The following is a 23,088-nucleotide window of genomic DNA, read 5'->3' on the forward strand; positions in this document are numbered from 1 at the left end:
TATTGTGAGCTGTGAGGTGGTCAAAATTCACTGTAAATGGCTAGAATTTAATTTTATTGAGGTTAATAGCACTCTAGTAACAAAAAAGGCCCAAATTATGTGACTTTAGCTTTTTTAGTAAATTTCTGAAGAAAACAAAAAATCCAAATACAGAACCAGCCACTGCAGTTTGGCAAATCCAAATCCAAAGCCGGATGATGTATCAGAGCCAAAATCCAACAAGAATGGTCCGGCGCACATCATAGTGTGTATACATATAGTCGTTTTTGACTTGAGGAGCCTGCACACTGCACGCCCTTAGTGTCAAGTGTCTGGTTTTTCCTTTCTTGCTCCTTTCCCAGATGTCACATTATGATCATACATACCTCAGTTTCTTCCTCGGCCACTACGCTATACAATAGTGAAAACGCGATCCAAATTTACCAAGTAGTTTTTGCTTGATGCCGGAATGAACAGACAAATAAAAATAACTTTATTATATGTATAGATTATCAACATATTTACTACATCTCTTAAGGACAGTAACATGGTCCAGGGTGAACTGAGCAATTCAAAAAGTAGGGCAATGTTATTATAGAACACAAACTTGAGCCTGCTCTGGGGATTAACTTCAATTTCTGGCAAAATTCAGAAGATACAAAACAAATACCTTAATGATTTTGCAGAACAGCCACGTATTAAACGTATAGAAATCAGCAGTCAGGGCAATGGCTGGGAACTGCATTGCTATGATCAGGGCCGGTGCTAGGGTGTTTGGCACCCCTCTGCAAACTATAAATTTGCGCCTTCCCACACTTTACAAAGGGCCAGTGTGTGCCTTCGGTGCATCAAAAAAAGGGAAATGGTCTCCCAAGGAAGGGGCATGGTCAAACAATAGTACCCCATTTATAATTACGCTACACAGTAGCACAATCTTCTTCACATTACACCGCACATACTAGTGCTGCTTATACACATAATGCCCCCAGTATTAGGGCGACTTATACACATAATGAGCACACACAGGCGTCAGAATGGGGGGGTGGGGCAAGGGGGCAGTTCCCCAAAAACATGAAAGAGGCACCGATACTGGGGCAAAGGAGCAGCAGTCAGCTAGGAAAAATACCACTGCCACACCTGTGTACAAGCCTCTGCCCCATGCTGGCACTGGGAGTGCTGGATACCTGTTGCCACATGTGTGGACAGTAGCGGATCTTGCTCCGAGCATGCAGGATTTTTTCCCGGGGCGTCGCCTACCAGGGGGCACTGCTGCCATCCGGAGGGTGCTGCCGCCATGGCAAGATCTGCTACTGGAGGTGTCCCCAGGTGCTGTGCTGTGAGGTGCTGTGCGGTGCGCGATGACGGCATTGCGCACCGCACGGCATTGTGGGACAGGCACATAGATTCTAGGGTTCATAATTGATCTCTAGTGTCTATGCTGTGCTATGGGAGAGACGTCATGAGATCTCTCCCATAGATCCAAGGAGCAGCGCCGGCGGCCGGAGACGGAGAACAGCAGTGGTCGGAAAATAAGAGCGGGGATGGTGAGTATTTTTTTTTTTTTTTTGGGGTGATCGGCGCTACTGGGGGCACAGTATTGGGGGCACAGTACAGGGGGCACAACTGCTGAGAGCACAGCTACAGGGGGCATAACTGACCATGCCCCTTCTCCAAAGCTACGCCCCTATTTTTTTGCCCTGGACGCCACAAGGCCTAGTTCCGACCCTGCATGTGGACATCCCCATATTCTTCTCTTGTCACCATCCACTCTGGCCCTGCCATACGGGATGCTACCCCCTCATGGCATGACTGGCCTGAGACATTCAGGCCGATCATTTAATGTTCCACCAGTAAGGAGGCAGAGGAGCGGAGGTGTGCTGCTGACCGAGAGATGTATGTCCCGCTACTCGGACTGGCTGTACAGAGGATTGGACCCCAGCCTGGCCAGCAATGGAGGACCAGAGTGCATGTCCTTCCTGCCCGCAGGGCAGCGACTCAGTGAGATCCTGGTCCTGCTGCTGGAGATCGGGGCTGTCTCTGTGGAAGATCCCCAGGGGGTAGCTAGGGAACTGCAGGCAGATGCTGCCCACCTGGATAGCCTGGGCAAGAACCTGCTGCTGGAGGTGCTCTGCCTGATGTTTGGAGTGGAGATCTGCTTTATATTAACCCCTGTTATGTAGTTACCATGTTGCAGGTACTGCTGATAATAGTAATGCCCCCACACATTTCCCTGTCATATACCTGCTGAACCCTGTACTGTGCTTACAGGTTGGGGCTGATATGCTGGGGTTGGGATGCCAGTGGTCAGAATCCCAACAGGGGTCAGGTAAGTATGTTAACTCTACCACCTAACCCTAATCCTCCCCTTTAGCAGCCTAAACCTAACCCGCAGCCTAACTCTAACACTCTCCGGTGGTACCTAAACCTTACCCGCCCTTCCCACAGCCTAACTCTAACCCCCCTTCCCGCAGCTTAAACCTAACCCTCACCCTCGATGCAGCCTAACCATAACGCTCTCTCTGCAGCCTAAACTACCCCCTCCTCCTTGTGGCTACCTCTCCGGCAGCCCGAAACACAGAATTGGGATTCTGGCGGTCGGTATTATTATTATTATTTTTTATTATTATTAACAGTTTCTTATATAGCGCAGCAAATTCCATTGCGCTTTACAAGTGGACACAATGATAAGAAAAAACTGGATAATAACAAACAGTCAGAGGTAGGAAGGCCCTGCTCGCAGGCTTACAATCTAGGGAAATAGGCATTGGTACACAAGGAAAGGCACTATCTATTGCATAGTTGTCCACCAGATTGCAAAGGTTCTTGGTGGGCCGCATGATATCACAACACAGCAATGATGAACCAAGGTCAGGAGGGAGGGAAAGTATAGAAAGAGAAAATATGTGGAGGATAAGTGTGGACTGTACAGTGATGATATAATTGGATAGGAAAGCTTATGAAAGTAATGTGAGCGGTTCTGGAATTTGATAAGCTTGTCTGAATAGGTGAGTTTTCAGGGAACGCTTGAAGGTTTGGAGACTAGAGGAGAGTCTTATTGTACATAGTAGGGCATTCCACAGATTGGGTGCAGCCCGAAGAAAGTCCTGCAATCGTGCATGGGAACAAGTAATGAGTGTGGATGAGAAATGTAGAACTTGTGAAGAGTGAAGGGTTCAGGTTGGGAGATATTTTGAGATAAGAGAAGTGTTGTATGTTGGTGTAATATGGTTAATAGCCATGTGTGTAAGTAAAGGGGTTTTATATTGAATACGGTAGAATACAGGTAACGAATGGAGGGACTGACATAGTGGGTTTGTCGACGATGAACATCTAGCGAGGAAGATTAGCCTTGCAGCTGCATTCAGAATGGATTGTAGTGGTGAGAGTCTCTTCTTGGTAAGACCAGTAAGAAGACTATTGCAATAATTAATGCGGGAGATAATGAGAGCATGGATTAGAGTTTTAGCAGTGTCTTGTGTAAGGTGTGGTCATATTTTGCATATGTTTTTTACATGCATGTAACATGATATTGAGACAGAAAGAATGTGGGGAACAAAGGACACTTCTGAGTCAAGGGTGACACCTAGGCAGCGAGCTTGTGGTGTAGGGTTGATTGTAGAGTTCTCAACAGTGATAGAGATATCAGGTTGGTAACTGCTATTGGCTGGTGGAAATATAATTAACTCTGTTTTAGAAATATTAAGTTTGAGGTGGTGAGATGACATCCACGATGAAACAGCAGAGAGGAATTCAGTGACACAGACCAATACAGATAGAGACAAATCTGGGGAGGATAGGTAGATTTGAGTGTCATTAGCATACAGATGGTACTGAAATCCAAAAGAGCTGATTAGTTTCCCAAGGGATGAGGTATAGATAGAGAAAAGCAGAGGAGCTAAGACTGAGCCTTGCAGTTTTCTAACTGAGAGAGGTAGCGAAGAGGAGGTTGAATCAGAGAAGCAAACACTGAAGGATTGATTAGATAAGTAGGATGAGAACCAGGAAAGGGCTGTGTCCTGAAGACCTAGGGATTGTATTGTTAGTATCAGAGCCGGCCTTAGGCATAGGCAAACTAGGCAAATGCCTAGGGCATTTGGTATGCTTAGGGGCACCAGCAGCTTCTGCTGATTAAAATGATATGCAGCATGCCTATATTCTGTGTGTGACTGCGGATGTATCTGCATACGAAATGCTATGTTGCAGTGTATTCATGGAAATCACTGTAACATAGCATTTCGTATGCAGATACAGCCACAGTCGCACACAGAATATAGGCATGCTGCATATCATTTTAATCAGCAGAAGCTGCTTGTGCACCCTAGCCACATAGTAATGCAAATAATATGATGCATTTTCATAAACAAAAGGCGCCCGACGTTAGCAGAGCTGCCAGCTGACTCATGCCAGGCATCTTCTGCAGAACTAGCGGCGGTGCTAGGGGGCACGAGCCAAAATCTTGCCTAGGGCATCATATTGGTTAGGGCCGGCTCTGGTTAGTATGAGAAGAGAGTGGTCAACAGTGTCAAAAAAGCAGCAGAGAGATCTAGAAGAATGAGTAGTCAGTAATGGCCTTTAGACTTCGCAGTGGCCAGATCATTCACTACTTTAGTCAGTGCTGTCTCTGTGGAGTGTTGGGAGGGAAAGCCTGAATGTTGTGGGTCCAATAAGTTGTATGAGTTAAGAAAGTGTGTGAGTCGAGTGTAGGCAAGTTTTCCGGTATTCCGGCACCTTGATTTTGATCCTATTCAGGACGCCGACACTGGCATTCTGAGCAGTGTCAGGATTCCAGTGTCTGTATTTCGACAGACGAAATCCCAACCACTGGGATCCTGACCGAATCCCGTGCTTACCATGTTGCACGTAATGCTCATAATCATAATAATGCACCCACACATATGCCTATCATGTCACCCACTGTCACAGTGTGCTGGGAAGCTAGGGGTGCCAAACTCCGATTATGTATCTAAGATGTACTAAGCAGTGAAAAGAGTGGAGAAGTGTTATGCACTCCAGTGCCTGCAGGAATGTACTGGTGTTTGAACTGTTATGCAAAACAAATGGACTCACAGACAAACTGGGGAATATGACATAACGTACACAGAAGGTAATAGGGTAACAAAATACACACAAAGTGAACAGAGAAGCCCAGAGGCTAAGGAACTGGGTATCTCCCTTGTATTAGAACTGCTCAGATGTGAAAAGCAAGATGTTGTGTTTTAATACATAGAAAACCCGAAATGCTGTTGCTAAGGGCAACAGCAAAACCCTAAAGGGTTACCAACGGGTGTGGCAGTAAACTCCTTGGTCAGAGATGGAATGATAGACACAAGGATATTCTCCACAATCCTAATTCTCACTTGCAGTGCACAGGTTCGGTTTACTGCCACTAAACTGACCCCTGACACCTAGCACAGTGAGACAGGATTAGACAGGCAAGTCTTAGAATACAGCCGCAAACTTGCTAAGTTCACAGAGTAGTAACAGAACCCCAGCAAGCTAAACGACTGACTCCAGTCTTACTGCTAGGTCTGGATTGGCAGAGTGTAATACCAAATCCCCAGGCCTATTTGCAGTAAGCAACAAACAAATACAAAGCTACACAGTACTGGCTAACTTTCAGAAACTGACTAACCAACAAAGATTCAGCAGCATCTGCTTACCCTGAAAAGAGGCCTTATAAAGCAGGTGCTGTCCACGCCCCACTCAGACCTCACAGACTGTGAGCACAAAAACCAGCACCGGATCCCCTGCCATGCACAGAGCCTATAACCACTGCACAGCAAAAGACCCAAACCGGAGTATCAGCTGCGCTCAGGTTACTCCGCTAGCACTTGTCTCCCGGTTGCCATGACGACGTGGCAGCACAGGGCAGGAGACCCTAACAGTACCCCCCCTCTGACGAGGGGTCAAAGAACCCCTACCACCGGGTTTATCGGGGAACTGCGAGAAGAAAGAGCGTATCAGTCTGGGGGCATGAAGATCACAACTGCGCACCCACGACCGCTCCTCCGGGCCATACCCCTTCCAGTGCACCAAAAATGACAGCCGACCCCGAACCACCTTGGAGTCAAGAATCCTTTCAACAACAAACTCCCTCTGGCCACGTATCAGAAGAGGGGAAGGTCTTCCACTGGAAGAAGGATTACTAATCGCCCGTTTTAAAAGGGAACAATGAAATGTTTTATTGATACCCAAAGAACGGGGCAGATCTAACTGAAATGCCACCGGATTGATAACCCTGGTGATCTTATAAGGGCCGATGAACCGGGGGCCTAACTTATGAGATGGCTGTCTCAACTTCAAATTCTTGGTAGACAACCAGACGAAGTCTCCTAATTTGAAGCTGCAGGGTCTTTTCCGCTTATCAAAAACCCTTTTGGTCACTAATGACACAGACACAAGGGCTTTCTTCACTTTCCGCCAAATACCTCTAAGGACCGAAACCACAGAGGAACCACCAGGCGTGGAGTCCAGGGGGTCAAAAGAATTGGCCTTAGGATGATGCCCATACACACAAAGGAAGGGAGAGATCCCTGTAGCAGAGTGAGCCGCGTTGTTATAGGCAAACTCCGCCATGGACAGATGAGCAACCCAGTCAGTCTGACACTTGGAGACATAACACCTGAGGAACTGCTCCAAGGACTGGTTCACCCTTTCAGTCTGCCCATTAGACTGCGGATGGTAGCCCGACGACAAGCTGACAGAAATCTGGAGATCGGAACAAAATGCCCTCCAGAATTTGGCCACAAACTGGGATCCGCGGTCAGAGACCACATCAAGTGGCAACCCGTGGAGACACACAACATGCAGCATAAATAATTCAGACAGGCGTCTGGCCGATGGCAGCCCAACCAGTGGAACGAAGTGCGCCATCTTCGAAAACCTGTCAACGACAACCCAGATGGCTGTCATCCCCGAGGATTTGGGCAAGTCCACCACAAAATCCATTGAAATGTGGGTCCATGGCTTAGATGGGATAGAGAGTGGATGTAGTGGGCCAACAGGAACCCCTCTAGGAGTCTTATTTCGGGCACAGATGTCACATGCCCGAACCCACTGATCCACATCCTTAGCCACCGAGGGCCACCACACCGCCCTAGATAGCAACTCCCGAGTTCTGGCAATACCCGGGTGACCTGCAGACTTCTTGGCATGGAATTCCAGGAACACTCGCTGTCTTAACCTAGGAGGCACAAACAAAAGACCTACCGGAAGGTCTGGAGGAGCCTGCTCCTGTGCTCTAAGGACTAATGATAAGAGGTCCTGGGTAATGCCCACTTTAATACATGATGGGGAAACAATGGGCAACGGCTCCTCGGTGGTCTCCTGGATTGGAGCAAAACTCCGCGAGAGCGCATCAGCCTTGATGTTTTTTGACCCAGGGCGATATGTTATCAAAAAATTAAAGCGAGCAAAAAACAAAGCCCATCGTGCCTGCCTGGCATTGAGACGCTTCGCTGACTCTAAATATGCCAGATTCTTATGGTCAGTGAGAATTGAGACCACAAACTTAGCCCCCTCAAGCCAGTGTCTCCACTCCTCGAGTGCATCCTTAATAGCCAACAATTCCCGGTTACCCACGTCATAATTCATCTCGGCAGGCGAAAATTTACGGGAAAAGTAAGCACAGGGATGAAGGCGATTATCTGACACTCCCATCTGAGAAAGCACTGCCCCAATACCCATCTCAGAGGCATCCACCTCCACCACAAAAGGACGCTCTGGATCTGGGTGTCGCAGCACCTTGGCCGAAACAAATGCCCTTTTGAGACGGGCAAAAGCCGCTTTAGCCTCACAAGACCAGTGAGCAACATCCGCCCCTTTCTTAGTGAGTGCCACCAAGGGCGCCACTATAGACGAAAATCCAGCGATAAATCGTCTATAAAAATTCGCAAAGCCCAGGAAACGCTGAAGCGCCTTCAAACTAGTGGGCTGCACCCAATCCAGGACTGCCTGTACCTTGGAACCCTCCATTTGGAAACCTTCTGGGGAGATAATATATCCTAGAAATGCGATTTGCTGAACTTCAAATTCGCACTTCTCCAGCTTCGCCCCAAGCCGGTGGTCTCTGAGTTTCTGGAGGACTAAGCGTACATGCTTCCGATGTTCCTCCAGGGAATGGGAGAAGATTAGGATGTCATCTAAGTATACAACTAAGAATCTATCCAAATATTCCCTGAGCACATCATTCATGAAATCCTGGAAGACTGCCGGGGCATTACAGAGCCCAAAAGGCATCACCAAATATTCATAATGCCCCGAGTGGGTATTAAAGGCAGTCTTCCATTCATCCCCCTCTCTTATTCGGATTAGATTGTACGCACCGCGTAGGTCAATCTTAGAAAAAATGGTGGCAGTACGAAGCTGGTCAAACAAGACCGAAATGAGAGGCAGTGGGTATGAGTTTTTAATCGTGATACGGTTCAATTCCCTGAAGTCGATGCAGGGTCGCAACGAACCGTCCTTTTTACCCACGAAGAAGAACCCCGACCCAACTGGAGACTGTGAAGGTCTGATAAATCCCTTAGCCAAGTTCTCCTGAATGTACTCTGCCATAGCCTGAGTCTCAGGACGTGACAGGGAGTACAACCTGCTCTTGGGAAGCTTAGCATTTGGCAACAAATCAATGGCACAGTCATAGGAGCGATGGGGAGGTAGTACCTCTGCAACTTTTTTGGAGAACACGTCCGCAAAATCTGCATAACACCCTGGCAATCCTGGCAAACTTAGCTGCGAGAACCTGACTGGAAGGCTCAAGCAACTCCTGAAACAATCAGTACTCCAACTAAGAATCTCACCAGAGACCCAGTCAAATTGAGGATTGTGGGCCCTTAACCAGGGTAACCCCAACACCAATGGGGCAAAAGTACAGACAGTCACATAAAAGGACAATTTTTCAGAGTGTGTGGCTCCAATAAACAAAGAAATCTGGCAAGTGCAAGAGGTAATTTTACCTTGGGATAATGGTTCCCCGTTTAACCCACAAATCTCAATTTCCGATGCCAAGGGTACTAAGGGAACAGAGTGTTTCAGGGCGAATTGGCGGTCCATAAAAACCCCGTCGGCCCCACTGTCCACAAAGGCCTCAGTCTTGACAGTTTGACCGAGGATCTTCAAAGTCACCGGAATGATAAAAGTCTTCTTGGGAAATTCTGACTTCTGGCCTGACAGGATATTTCCCATCACCCTCAGGCCCTGAAGTTTTCCGGCTTTTCTGGGCATGATACTACCACATGACCTTTATTCCCACAGTACAAACACAACCCCTGCTGTCTCCTCCGCATCTTCTCACGCGAGGAGAGGCGGGTAGCCCCAATCTGCATAGGCTCCTCGGAAAATTCCTCAGAGTCTGAGGTTCCCTTGGGAAGGAAGGAAATCTCAGTCTCCCTTTCAAGCCTACGCTCTCTCAGCCGTCTATCCACCCGGATGGATAACTGCATGAGCTGATCCAAGCTATCAGGCAAGGGATGTTGTACCAGTTGGTCCTTTATCTGGTTAGAAAGACCTCTTCGGTACTGGTGTCTCAGGGCTGGGTCATTCCACTGGGTATCATGGGCCAACCTCCGAAACTCCGTACAGTAAACCTCAACTGGCCTTCGCCCTTGCTTAAGGATCGAAATCTGAGCCTCGGCTGAGGCCGTCTTGTCAGGGTCATCATACAACATGCCCAGTGCCGTAAAAAAAGCATCAACACTTTTAAGCGACGGACAGTCAGGCTGCAACCCATATGCCCAGACCTGTGGGTCTCCTTGTAGCAAGGAAATCACTATGCCCACCCGCTGAACCTCCGACCCAGAAGACTGAGGCCTAAGCCGGAAGTATAGCTTGCAGCTCTCCTTGAAACAAAAGAACTGCGAGCGATCTCCAGAAAAACGATCCGGGAGATTTACTTTCGGCTCCTTAACCCCTGCAGGTGCTGCTGCTGCGGGAGCTCCGCCAGCAGCCTGGGAGGTGTGCATTTTAATGGACAAATCATTACATTTTTGAGTCAGGACCTGCACCTGATCAACCACCTGTTGCAACGTATTTTGAGGGGTATGCTCCATATTCCCACAAAATTTCAACAGGAGTATTGGGCTGCTGAATATGTTATGCACACCAGTGCCTGCAGGAAAGTACTGGTGTCAGGACTGTTATGCACTCCAGTGCCTGCAGGAATGTACTGGTGTTTGAACTGTTATGCAAAACAAATGGACTCACAGACAGACTAGGGAATATGACATAACGTACACAGAAGGTGGTAGGGTAACAAAATACACACAACGTGAACAGAGAAGCCCAGAGGCTAAGGAACTGGGTATCTCCCTTGTATTAGAACTGCTCAGATGTGAAAAGCAAGATGTTGTGTTTTAATACATAGAAAACCCGAAATGCTGTTGCTAAGGGCAACAGCAAAACCCTAAAGGGTTACCAACGGGTGTGGCAGTAAACTCCTTGGTCAGAGATGGAATGATAGACACAAGGAGATTCTCCACAATCCTAATTCTCACTTGCAGTGCACAGGTTCGGTTTACTGCCACTAAACTGACCCCTGACACCTAGCACAGTGAGACAGGATTAGACAGGCAAGTCTTAGAATACAGCCGCAAACTTGCTAAGTTCACAGAGTAGTAACAGAACCCCAGCAAGCTAAACGACTGACTCCAGTCTTACTGCTAGGTCTGGATTGGCAGAGTGTAATACCAAATCCCCAGGCCTATTTGCAGTAAGCAACAAACAAATACAAAGCTACACAGTACTGGCTAACTTTCAGAAACTGACTAACCAACAAAGATTCAGCAGCATCTGCTTACCCTGAAAAGAGGCCTTATAAAGCAGGTGCTGTCCACGCCCCACTCAGACCTCACAGACTGTGAGCACAAAAACCAGCACCGGATCCTCTGCCATGCACAGAGCCTATAACCACTGCACAGCAAAAGACCCGAACCGGAGTATCAGCTGCGCTCAGGTTACTCCGCTAGCACTTGTCTCCCGGTTGCCATGACGACGTGGCAGCACAGGGCAGGAGACCCTAACAAGAAGTGAGCCAGTGGAGAAGTAGCCCAAAGCAACCAATTAGCTGCTCTGTATAATTTTATAGTATGCAAATTATAAATGTTACTTCAGTGCTGAAGTCCACTTACTGATCTGTCTGGCTGGTTGGCTGGCTGGAAGGCAGGATCTTTAGCAGCCTGGTCCTTGTAGCTAAGCCCCTTAGGTCCCATGTAGCTTTGCCCCCTCAGTGCCTTGTAGCTCTGTCCCCTTTGTGGCAGAACACTGCCGCCGTGTCACAGGGTAGAGGGAGGAGGTTTCAAGCAGCAGCAGAGGAAACAGGCGCAGCAGCAGGGATGCAGAGCGGGGAGAGCGCCTCTCCAGCCTGGCAGGTAGTGCAGGGCCTAGTTATGATATATATCAGTGGTCCGAGGCTTCACAGCAGAATGTCCCGAGGGCAGCAATCAGTTCTCCACTTATGGAGCTCACTAGAATGTCATGTTTTTAATGATCGGGTGTAGTATAACAGATAGACAGTGTCTATTTAGACAGTCAATAGATAGACACCACATGTTAGACAGTCAAAAGGTCGACAGGGTCAATAGCTTGACAGGGTCACAAGGTAGACATGAAAAAAGTAGACAGTACAAAAGGATGACAGGGTCAAAAGATAGACATGCAAATGGTCGACATAAAAAAAGGTAGACAACATTTTTTTTATTTTTGGGGTTTGTGTGGATAGTTTTCTCATCTGGGACCCCCAATTGTAGAAAGTCATCCCCTCTTTGGCTCGCTGCGCTCGCCACGCTTCAGGCTCGGTGCTCAGTGCGCTCGCCACAAGGTTTATAATCAACTCTATGCCGACATGGATAGAGAAAGTATGAAAGAGTCCAAAAACATGTCAAATTGGAAAAAAAACCTGTCTACCTTTTTTTATGTTGACCATTTTCATGTAGACCTTTTGTCCCTGTCTACCTTTTGACCCTGTCGACATTTTGTGCTGTCTATCTTTTTCATGTCGACCTATTGACCATGTCGACCTTTTGACCCTGTCTACCTAATGTCTGTCTAACATATGGTGTCTATCTATTGACTGTCTAACTTGACACTGTCTATCTATTATCCGGACACCTAATGATCACAAGATTCCATATGTACTGTAAATGAGAAGTAATGGGGTACTCGGAATAAGTGACAATTCTAGAAGCTACAGTACTTCCTCCACCTGTTCTTTATGAAACATTCTTTCTATGCTGTGCCCAATTTTCCACATCCTTTTAATGTTCTGCAAATGCCGCTCTGCCTGTTTACCTAACCAAACAATGCCAAAAAATATTAATTATCAGATGGAATCTCTTGCCAAAGAATATGAAAGAAGACGTAACTCTTGGCGCATAATCCCATAAAGAAGGTGTAAGTTTCCATTCTGCAGTGGGAGATTCACAGCACAAGAAACACAGAAGATACAAGACCTATTAATGTACTGTACATTCTGCAACATCATTAACCATGAAGTTTGTCCTTGTCCTAACAGTCATCGCTGGAGTCATTGCTACAGGTGAGCAATTAACCATCCTATAGTTTTATTGCTGGCATATTGCTACCTGCCTAGACTGTATAGGATAGATAGATAGATAGATAGATAGATAGATAGATAGATAGATAGATAGATAGATAGATAGATAGTACATACTACATTAGAAAAATAATTATGTATATTACACAGTAACAGCATATACATTGTTTAAAAAAAAACAAGATACAAGGGCATGTCTTCTTCTCAACAAATGGTGACACTAGCCTTAGGGGGAGATGTATCCAGCCTTGGAGAGAAATAAAATGAAGCAGTTGCACAAAGCAACCAATAAACATCTATCTATCTATCTATCTATCTATCTATCTATCTATCTATCATTTCAAATACGGTGCTAGATAAATGACATAAGCTGATTGGTTGCGTAGGGCACCTTCTAAACTTTATAACTTTTCAAGGCTTGATAGATTGCCCTTTGATGTGATCACTGACCTCTGTGTAAACATCTGACCTGTACATATTCATACATATTTTGGGTGTAAAGACATGTTTGTTAGTGATGTGCACCGGAAATTTTTCGGGTTTTGTGTTTTGGTTTTGGGTTCGGTTCCGCGGCCGTGTTTTGGGTTCGAACCCGTTTTGGCAAAACCTCACCGAATTTTTTTTGTCGGATTCGGGTGTGTTTTGGATTCGGGTGTTTTTTTCAAAAAACCCTAAAAAACAGCTTAAATCATTGAATTTGAGGGTCATTTTGATCCCATAGTATTATTAACCTCAATAACCATAATTTACACTCATTTTCATTCTATTCTGAACACCTCACATTTCACAATATTATTTTTAGTCCTGAAATTTGCACCGAGGTCGCTGGATGGCTAAGCTAAGCGACCCAAGTGGCCGACACAAACACCTGGCCCATCTAGGAGTGGCACTGCAGTGTCAGGCAGGATGGCCCTTCCAAAAAATACTCCCCAAACAGCACATGACGCAAAGAAAAAAAGAGGCGTAATGAGGTAGCTGTGTGAGTAAGCTAAGCGACCCTAGTGGCCGACACAAACACCTGGCCCATCTAGGAGTGGCACTGCAGTGTCACGCAGGATGGCCCTTCCAAAAAATACTCCCCAAACAGCACATGACGCAAAGAAGAAGAAAAAGAGGCGCAATGTGGTAGCTGTGTGAGTAAGCTAAGCGACCCTAGTGGCCGACACAAACACCTGGCCCATCTAGGAGTGGCACTGCAGTGTCAGGCAGGATGGCCCTTCCAAAAAATACTCCCCAAACAGCACATGACGCAAAGAAGAAAAAAAAGAGGCGCAATGAGGTAGCTGTGTGAGTAAGCTAAGCGACCCTAGTGGCCGACACAAACACCTGGCCCATCTAGGAGTGGCACTGCAGTGTCAGGCAGGATGGCCCTTCCAAAAAATACTCCCCAAACAGCACATGACGCAAAGAAAAAAAGAGGCGTAATGAGGTAGCTGTGTGAGTAAGCTAAGCGACCCTAGTGGCCGACACAAACACCTGGCCCATCTAGGAGTGGCACTGCAGTGTCACGCAGGATGGCCCTTCCAAAAAATACTCCCCAAACAGCACATGACGCAAAGAAGAAGAAAAAGAGGCGCAATGAGGTAGCTGTGTGAGTAAGCTAAGCGACCCTAGTGGCCGACACAAACACCTGGCCCATCTAGGAGTGGCACTGCAGTGTCAGGCAGGATGGCCCTTCCAAAAAATACTCCCCAAACAGCACATGACGCAAAGAAGAAAAAAAAGAGACGCAATGTGGTAGCTGTGTGAGTAAGCTAAGCGACCCTAGTGGCCGACACAAACACCTGGCCCATCTAGGAGTGGCACTGCAGTGTCACGCAGGATGGCCCTTCCAAAAAATACTCCCCAAACAGCACATGACGCAAAGAAAAAAAAAAGAGGCGCAATGAGGTAGCTGTGTGAGTAAGCTAAGTGACCCTAGTGGCCGACACAAACACCTGGCCCATCTAGGAGTGGCACTGCAGTGTCAGGCAGGATGGCCCTTCCAAAAAATACTCCCCAAACAGCACATGACGCAAAGAAGAAAAAAAAAGAGGCACAATGAGGTAGCTGTGTGAGTAAGCTAAGCGACCCTAGTGGCCGACACAAACACCTGGCCCATCTAGGAGTGGCACTGCAGTGTCAGGCAGGATGGCCCTTCCAAAAAATACTCCCCAAACAGCACATGCCGCAAAGAAAAATGAAAGAAAAAAGATGTGCAAGATGGAATTGTCCTTGGGCCCTCCCACCCACCCTTAAGTTGTATAAACAGGACATGCACACTTTAACCAACCCATCATTTCAGCGACAGGGTCTGCCACACGACTGTGACTGAAATGACTGGTTGGTTTGGGCCCCCACCAAAAAAGAAGCAATCTCTCCTTGCACAAACTGGCTCTACAGAGGCAAGATGTCCACCTCATCATCATCGTCCGATTCATCACCCCTTTCACTGTGTACATCCCCCTCCTCACAGATTATTAATTCATCCCCACTGGAATCCACCATCTCAGATCCCCGTGTACTTTCTGGAGGCAATTGCTGCTGGTGAATGTCTCCAAGGAGGAATTGATTATAATTCATTTTAATGAACATCATCTTCTCCACATTTTCTGGAAGTAACCTCGTACGCCGATTGCTGACAAGGTGAACGGCGGCACTAAACACTCTTTCGGAGTACACACTGGAGGGAGGGCAACTTAGGTAGAATAAAGCCAGTTTGTGCAAGGGCCTCCAAATTGCCTCTTTTTCCTGCCAGTATACGTACGGACTGTCTGACGTGCCTACTTGGATGCGGTCACTCATATAATCCTCCACCATTCTTTCAATGGTGAGAGAATCATATGCAGTGACAGTAGACGACATGTCAGTAATCGTTGGCAGGTCCTTCAGTCCGGACCAGATGTCAGCATCAGCAGTCGCTCCAGACTGCCCTGCATCACCGCCGGAGGTTGGGCTCGGAATTCGTAGCCTTTTCCTCGCACCACCAGTTGCGGGAGAATGTGAAGGAGGAGATGTTGACGGGTCGCGTTCCGCTTGACTTGACAATTTTCTCACCAGCAGTTCTTTGAACCTCTGCAGACTTGTGTCTCTCGGAAAGAGAGATCCAACGTAGGTTTTAAATCTAGGATCGAGCACGGTGGCCAAAATGTAGTGCTCTGATTTTAACAGATTGACCACACATGAATCCTGGTTAAGCGAATGAAGGGCTCCATCCACAAGTCCCACATGCCTAGCGGAATCGCTCTGTTTTAGCTCCTCCTTCAATGCCTCCAGCTTCTTCCGCAAAAGCCTGATGAGGGGAATGACCTGACTCAGGCTGGCAGTGTCTGAACTGACTTCACGTGTGGCAAGTTCAAAAGGTTGCAGAACCTTGCACAACGTTGAAATCATTCTCCACTGCGCTTGAGACAGGTGCATTCCACCTCCTTTGCCTATATCGTGGCCAGATGTATAGGCTTGAATGGCCTTTTGCTGCTCCTCCATCCTCTGAAGCATATAGAGGGTTGAATTCCACCTCGTTACCACCTCTTGCTTCAGATGATGGCAGGGCAGGTTCAGGTGTTTTTGGTGGTGCTCCAGTCTTCTGTACGCGGTGCCTGTACGCCGAAAGTGGCCCGCAATTCTTCTGGCCACCGACAGCATCTCTTGCACGCCCCTGTCGTTTTTTAAATAATTCTGCACCACCAAATTCAATGTATGTGCAAAACATGGGACGTGCTGGAATTTGCCCAGATGTAATGCACGCACAATATTGCTGGCGTTGTCCGATGCCACAAATCCCCAGGAGAGTCCAATTGGGGTAAGCCATTCTGCGATGATCTTCCTCAGTTGCCGTAAGAGGTTTTCAGCTGTGTGCGTATTCTGGAAAGCGGTGATACAAAGCGTAGCCTGCCTAGGAACGAGTTGGCGTTTGCGAGATGCTGCTACTGGTGCCGCCGCTGCTGTTCTTGCAGCGGGAGGCAATACATCTACCCAGTGGGCTGTCACAGTCATGTAGTCCTGAGTCTGCCCTGCTCCACTTGTCCACATGTCCGTGGTTAAGTGGACATTGGGTACAACTGCATTTTTTAGGACACTGGTGAGTCTTTTTCTGACGTCCGTGTACATTCTCGGTATCGCCTGCCTAGAGAAATGGAACCTAGATGGTATTTGGTAACGGGGGCACACTACCTCAAGAAATTGTCTAGTTCCCTGTGAACTAACGGCGGATACCGGACGCACGTCTAACACCAACATAGTTGTCAAGGCCTCAGTTATCCGCTTTGCAACAGGATGACTGCTGTGATATTTCATCTTCCTCGCAAAGGACTGTTGGACAGTCAATTGCTTACTGGAAGTAGTACAAGTGGTCTTCCGACTTCCCCTCTGGGATGACGATCGACTCCCAGCAGCAACAACAGCAGCGCCAGCAGCAGTAGGCGTTACACTCAAGGATGCATCGGAGGAATCCCAGGCAGGAGAGGACTCGTCAGATTTTCCAGTGACATGGCCTGCAGGACTATTGGCTTTCCTGGGTAAGGAGGAAATTGACACTGAGGGAGTTTGTGGTGTGGTTTGCGCGAGCTTGGTTACAAGAGGAAGGGATTTACTGGTCAGTGGACTGCTTCCGCTGTCGCCCAAAGTTTTTGAACTTGTCACTGACTTATTATGAATGCGCTGCAGGTGACGTATAAGGGAGGATGTTCCGAGGTGGTTAACGTCCTTACCCCTACTTATTACAGCTTGACAAAGGCAACACACGGCTTGACACCTGTTGTCCGCATTTCTGTTGAAATACTTCCACACTGAAGAGCTGATTTTTTTGGTATTTTAACCAGGCATGTCAATGGCCATATTCCTCCCACGGACAACAGGTGTCTCCCCGGGTGCCTGACTTAAACAAACCACCTCACCATCAGAATCCTCCTTGTCAATTTCCTCCCCAGCGCCAGCAACACCCATATCCTCATCCTGGTGTACTTCAACAGTGACATCTTCAATTTCACTATCAGGAATTGGACTGCGGGTGCTCCTTTCAACACTTGCAGGGGGCGTGCAAATGGTGGAAGGCGCAAGCTCTTCCCGTCCAGTGTTGGGAAGGTCAGGCATCGCAACCGACACAATTGGACTCTCCTTTGGGATTTGGGATTTCGAAGAACGCACAGTTCTTTGCTGTGCTTTTGCCGAAAGTCTTTTCTTTTTTCTAGCGAGAGGATGAGTGCTTCCATCCTCATGGGAAGCTGAACCACTAGCCATGAACATAGGCCAGGGCCTCAGCCGTTCCTTGCCACTCCGTGTCGTAAATGGCATATTGGCAAGTTTACGCTTCTCCTCAGACGCTTTTAATTTTGATATTTGGGTCATTTTTTTACTGATCTTTTGTGTTTTGGATTTTACATGCTCTGTACTATGACATTGGGCATTGGCCTTGGCAGACGACGTTGATGGCATTTCATCGTCTCGGCCATGACTAGTGGCAGCAGCTTCAGCACGAGGTGGAAGTGGATCTTGATCTTTCCCTATTTTTTTAACCTCCACATTTTTGTTCTCCATATTTTGCGCACAACTAAAAGCCACCACAGGTATACAATGTAGATGGATGGATAGTATAGTATTACTTATACTTATGGACGACGAGTGCACTGACGACACAGAGGTAGGTACAGCCGTGGCCTACTGTACTGCTGCTTAGTGCTTATATATATAATATACTGTATAACGGACCTGGTGGACACTGTCAGCAGACTGCTAAACTAGTATGAAGAAAGAAAAAAAAAACACCACAGGTATACAATGTAGATGGATGGATAGTATAGTATTACTTATACTTATGGACGACGAGTGCACTGACGACACAGAGGTAGGTACAGCCGTGGCCTACCGTACTGCTGCTTAGTGCTTATATATATAATATACTGTATAACGGACCTGGTGGACACTGTCAGCAGACTGCTAAACTAGTATGAAGAAAGAAAAAAAAAACACCACAGGTATACAATGTAGATGGATGGATAGTATAGTATTACTTATACTTATGGACGACGAGTGCACTGACGACAGAGGTAGGTACAGCCGTGGCCTACCGTACTGCTGCTTAGTGCTTATATATATAATATACTGTATAACGGACCTGGTGGACACTGTCAGCAGATTGCTAAACTAGTATGAAGAAAGAAAAAAAAAACACCACAGGTATACAATGTAGATGGATGGATAGTATAGTATTACTTATACTTATGGACGACGAGTGCACTGACGACACAGAGGTAGGTACAGCCGTGGCCTACCGTACTGCTGCTTAGTGCTTATATATATATAATATACTGTATAACGGACCTGGTGGACACTGTCAGCAGACTGCTAAACTAGTATGAAGAAAGAAAAAAAAACACCACAGGTATACAATGTAGATGGATGGATAGTATAGTATTACTTATACTTATGGACGACGAGTGCACTGACGACACAATGGTAGGTACAGCCGTGGCCTACCGTACTGCTGCTTAGTGCTTATATATATAATATACTGTATAACGGACCTGGTGGACACTGTCAGCAGACTGCTAAACTAGTATGAAGAAAGAAAAAAAAAAACACCACAGGTATGCAATGTAGATGGATGGATAGTATAGTATTACTTATACTTATGGACGACGAGTGCACTGACGACACAGAGGTAGGTACAGCCGTGGCCTAACGTACTGCTGCTTAGTGCTTAGTGCTTATATATATATAATATACTGTATAACGGACCTGGTGGACACTGTCAGCAGACTGCTAAACTAGTATGAAGAAAGAAAAAACAAACACCACAGGTATACAATGTAGATGGATGGATAGTATAGTATTACTTATACTTATGGACGACGAGTGCACTGACGACACAGAGGTAGGTACAGCCGTGGCCTACCGTACTGCTGCTTAGTGCTTATATATATATAATATACTGTATAACGGACCTGGTGGACACTGTCAGCAGACTGCTAAACTAGTATGAAGAAAGAAAAAAAAAACACCACAGGTATACAATGTAGATGGATGGATAGTATAGTATTACTTATACTTATGGACGACGAGTGCACTGACGACACAGAGGTAGGTACAGCCGTGGCCTACCGTACTGCTGCTTAGTGCTTATATATATATAATATACTGTATAACGGACATGGTGGACACTGTCAGCAGACTGCTAAACAAACTAGCATGAAGAAAGAAAAAAAAAACACCACAGTGTTTTTCAGGCAGACAAACGTATACTGGACTGGTGGTCACTGTCAGCAAAACTGTGCACTGTACTCCTGCTATAACTGCTCCCCAGTCCCCACAATTAGGCAGTATGAGCAGAGCAGTGCACTCAGCACAGATATATCATGCAGCAGTGCAGCACACTGAGTGAGCACAGCCACAGATATGGTGGAGCGTTTTTTTTTCAGGCAGAGAAACAAAGGATTAAAATCACTGGTGGTATAATCAAAACCCTGCACTGTACTCCCTAACAGCTGCTCACCGTCCCCAATCCTCCCCACAATTATAACAATGTCACTCTTAGTCTTTTCTATTACGGAGAGGACGCCAGCCACGTCCTCTCCCTATCAATCTCAATGCACGTGTGAAAATGGCGGCGACGCGCGGCTCCTTATATAGAATCCGAGTCTCGCGAGAATCCGACAGCGGGATGATGACGTTCGGGCGCGCTCGGGTTAACCGAGCAAGGCGGGAGGATCCGAGTCGCTCGGACCCGTGTAAAAAAAAGGTGAAGTTCGGGCGGGTCGGATTCCGAGGAACCGAACCCGCTCATCACTAATGTTTGTATGACTGCAATAGAAAAAATGTATATACAGTGACTAACGGCAGAATACAGCTGCATAGTGATTCACAGTCCAGGAGAGTAGAGTTATAGCATAACACTGTACTGGAGAGAAGAATACAGTGACATAAGGACATGTGACAGTCACTACTGGTGCTGGTAGAACTTGTGTTACCTTTTTACCTTAGTGAAGTGGTTCCCAAACTTTTTTGGATCACGGCGCCCTAGAGTATCAGTATTTTTTTCACGGCACCCCCAGGCCAAAAGTTTTTCAGTGATAAATTTGGAAATAACATTAAATTAAATAAATTGTGCCAATGTCATCCTTAAGGTCAGTTATGTGGCGGTGTATACTTGTGCTTCTGATTGTCCACATGTTTTATGATGGGCAGCCGCTAGCACTGGTATTGCCTATCACTTTGGCCAAAAATAATTTGATTTGGTTTTCGGCCACCAACCCAAAGCACCACTGCAAGAGCCTGGCAGCTCTCCAGGGTTCCCAGGAACACAGGTTGGGGACCACTGCCTTAGTGGGTGAGGCAGAATGCTACAATAATCAGCGGCCTGTAAATAGTGCTGCAACCTTTCTCAGTGATATATATATATATATATATATATATATATATGTGTAGTATGAGTGGCCGGCTCAGCTCGGCGAGTGCTAATGAGCCCTCTTGTGGGCTTGCAGTGCCCACTACACTGCGGTCACAGTGCTACACGTGCCAGGCTATTTATTCTCCCTCTAGGGGGGTCGTGCACCCCCAAGAGGGAGAATATGTGTCGGCATGCCGGCGGTCGGGATACCGGCGCCGGTATGCTGGTCGCCGGGATCCCGGCTGGCGGCATACTGAAGACCACCCATATATATAACTGTAATAGAAAAAATGCTTTCTGATCACTTTGTTTTAGGGGAAGCTCTGAGCTGTTACACATGTAAGGCGTTTGGTCCGGACTGTACAGGGGTGCCTTGTGAATGGACAAATGGAGAAGACACTTGTGCAAAAGTAATTGAATATAACACTGAATGTAAGTACTGAAAATAACCAAGATGTGTCTCTATAAAGGTCCTATGCAATTGTCTGTCAACACAAGAAGAAATGTAAGCAGAAATGTATTTAATGAACATTTATAGCTTAGGTAATTAGTATTAAATATTTGAAAGGAAGTCTAGTCACAATAGTTTAAATATATTTGGATCTCCGCCATCGATGTCAATCCCATTAACCACCGGTGGTTAACCATCAATGGTTGTTAACCACCAACTTCCAATGACCTGCTGCTCATTCCACTGTATAGCTTTCAGTCTGTGGCTTCCTGCTGCCGCCATTCCCCTCCTCACATCATGTCACTGCCCCGTCACATGCAGCCCTGTCCTCACTGACACAACACTCATCTCCTGATACACTCTGTGCTGCTGGCAGTTACAGCTCCTTAAAAATATAAGTCCCTGTCTGTGGTTACCTGATGCTTCCAATCCCCTTATTAAATTAGTGCACTGACCATGTCACATGCGGCACTATCCTCACTGGCACAATCTTCTCCAGTCCATTAATTTCTCCTTGTCCTCCACTAGAACAATGCTAAACCAAACATCTCCTCACATCACTTACCAACTAGTATGGCCTTTCAGGTGCTGTTGGCTCTTCTTGGCATTAACATGGTTCTGATCTGAATTGCTAGAGTTTATATATATATACATTCTACTGCACAATTGATCTGTATAATAAACAAGCATATAGTAAGGAATTTAGGTATCTATTTACTATAAAGTCAACGGAGATAAAGTATCAGACAATCAGCTCCTAACTGTCATTTTTAAAACACAGCCTGTAGCATGGCAGTTAGGAACTGATTGGCTGGTACTTTATCTCTATTGACTTTATCTCCATATAAGGCTTAGTAAATAGAACCCTTAAAGTCTGTACATTTACCAATATTTACGAATATATCTGCCAGTACCAAGAGAGCACCAACCAAACTTGCCCTCTGCTCTGCATTCCTTGAGCACATGCAGAATATGACCCTGTGGTTGCCACAACCACTTCTTTGAGGGGAGATCTATCAAGGGCATGTAGTCACTATCCCGGCGGTCGGGATCCCAGCAGTCAGCATACCGATGCCGGGGTCATGGCCGCAAGAATGCCGGCATGGTGCCGAGGGCTATTCCCACGCGTGAGTGGGGATAGAGCCTGTGGTGAGCACAGCGAGCCACCGAGCACGCAGCATGGCAAGCATGGCGAGCCCGCAAGGGACTTTGCGCTCACCCCTCTGCTGGCATTCTGGTGGCCATGATCCCAGGTGCCCCTCTGCTGACCGCTGGAATCCAGACTGCCGGGATCCCATAACAAACCCCTATCAATCCATAGAGAGAGATAAATTGGAGAGAGATAAAGTACAAGCCAATCAGCTCCTAACACAGGTTGCATTTGTAAAATGATAGGACCTGATTGGTTGTTACTTTATCTCTCCACTTTAGCTCTCTCCAAGTTTGTTTTTGAAAGACATAAAACAACTTATATTTGACCTCTTAGAACTGTTGTACATGTGTTGTGATGGGTGTGGGTCATAAGATCTACACAAGAAAGGTCTACAGTCAATAGATCGACCACTATGGTCGATATGCATTAGATCGACATGGTCAAAAGGTCAACATGGAATAAGTAGAAAAGACTGACATGGTGAAAAGGTCGACAGGGTCAAAAGGTTGATGTGGAAATGGTTGACATAAAAAAGGTTGACACCAATTTCTTTTGTTTTTTGGGGTGTTTGGTATCTTTTCTGCCACAATAAAGCC

General features: G+C 46.6%; 1 protein-coding gene across 2 annotated transcripts in view; it reads left to right on the forward strand.

Annotated features, from left to right (window-relative positions):
• Positions 1–12,389: 12,389 nt before the first annotated feature.
• The window catches only part of LOC134967026 (phospholipase A2 inhibitor CNF-like), a 55,897-nt gene continuing 45,198 nt past the window's right edge, over positions 12,390–23,088 (forward strand). The window contains exons 1-2 of one of the 2 annotated variants that reach the window (XM_063944018.1): positions 12,390–12,508; positions 21,204–21,320. In XM_063944018.1, coding sequence (XP_063800088.1) covers positions 12,460–12,508; positions 21,204–21,320 — 166 coding nt within the window. In that variant the 5' untranslated portion in view covers positions 12,390–12,459. The remainder of the gene's footprint in view (positions 12,509–21,203; positions 21,321–23,088) is intronic. The other variant, XR_010188770.1, reaches the window with a different exon arrangement.

Source organism: Pseudophryne corroboree, chromosome 10 (genome assembly GCF_028390025.1).
Source record: "Pseudophryne corroboree isolate aPseCor3 chromosome 10, aPseCor3.hap2, whole genome shotgun sequence".
In the NCBI taxonomy this organism is placed as follows: domain Eukaryota; kingdom Metazoa; phylum Chordata; class Amphibia; order Anura; family Myobatrachidae; genus Pseudophryne; species Pseudophryne corroboree.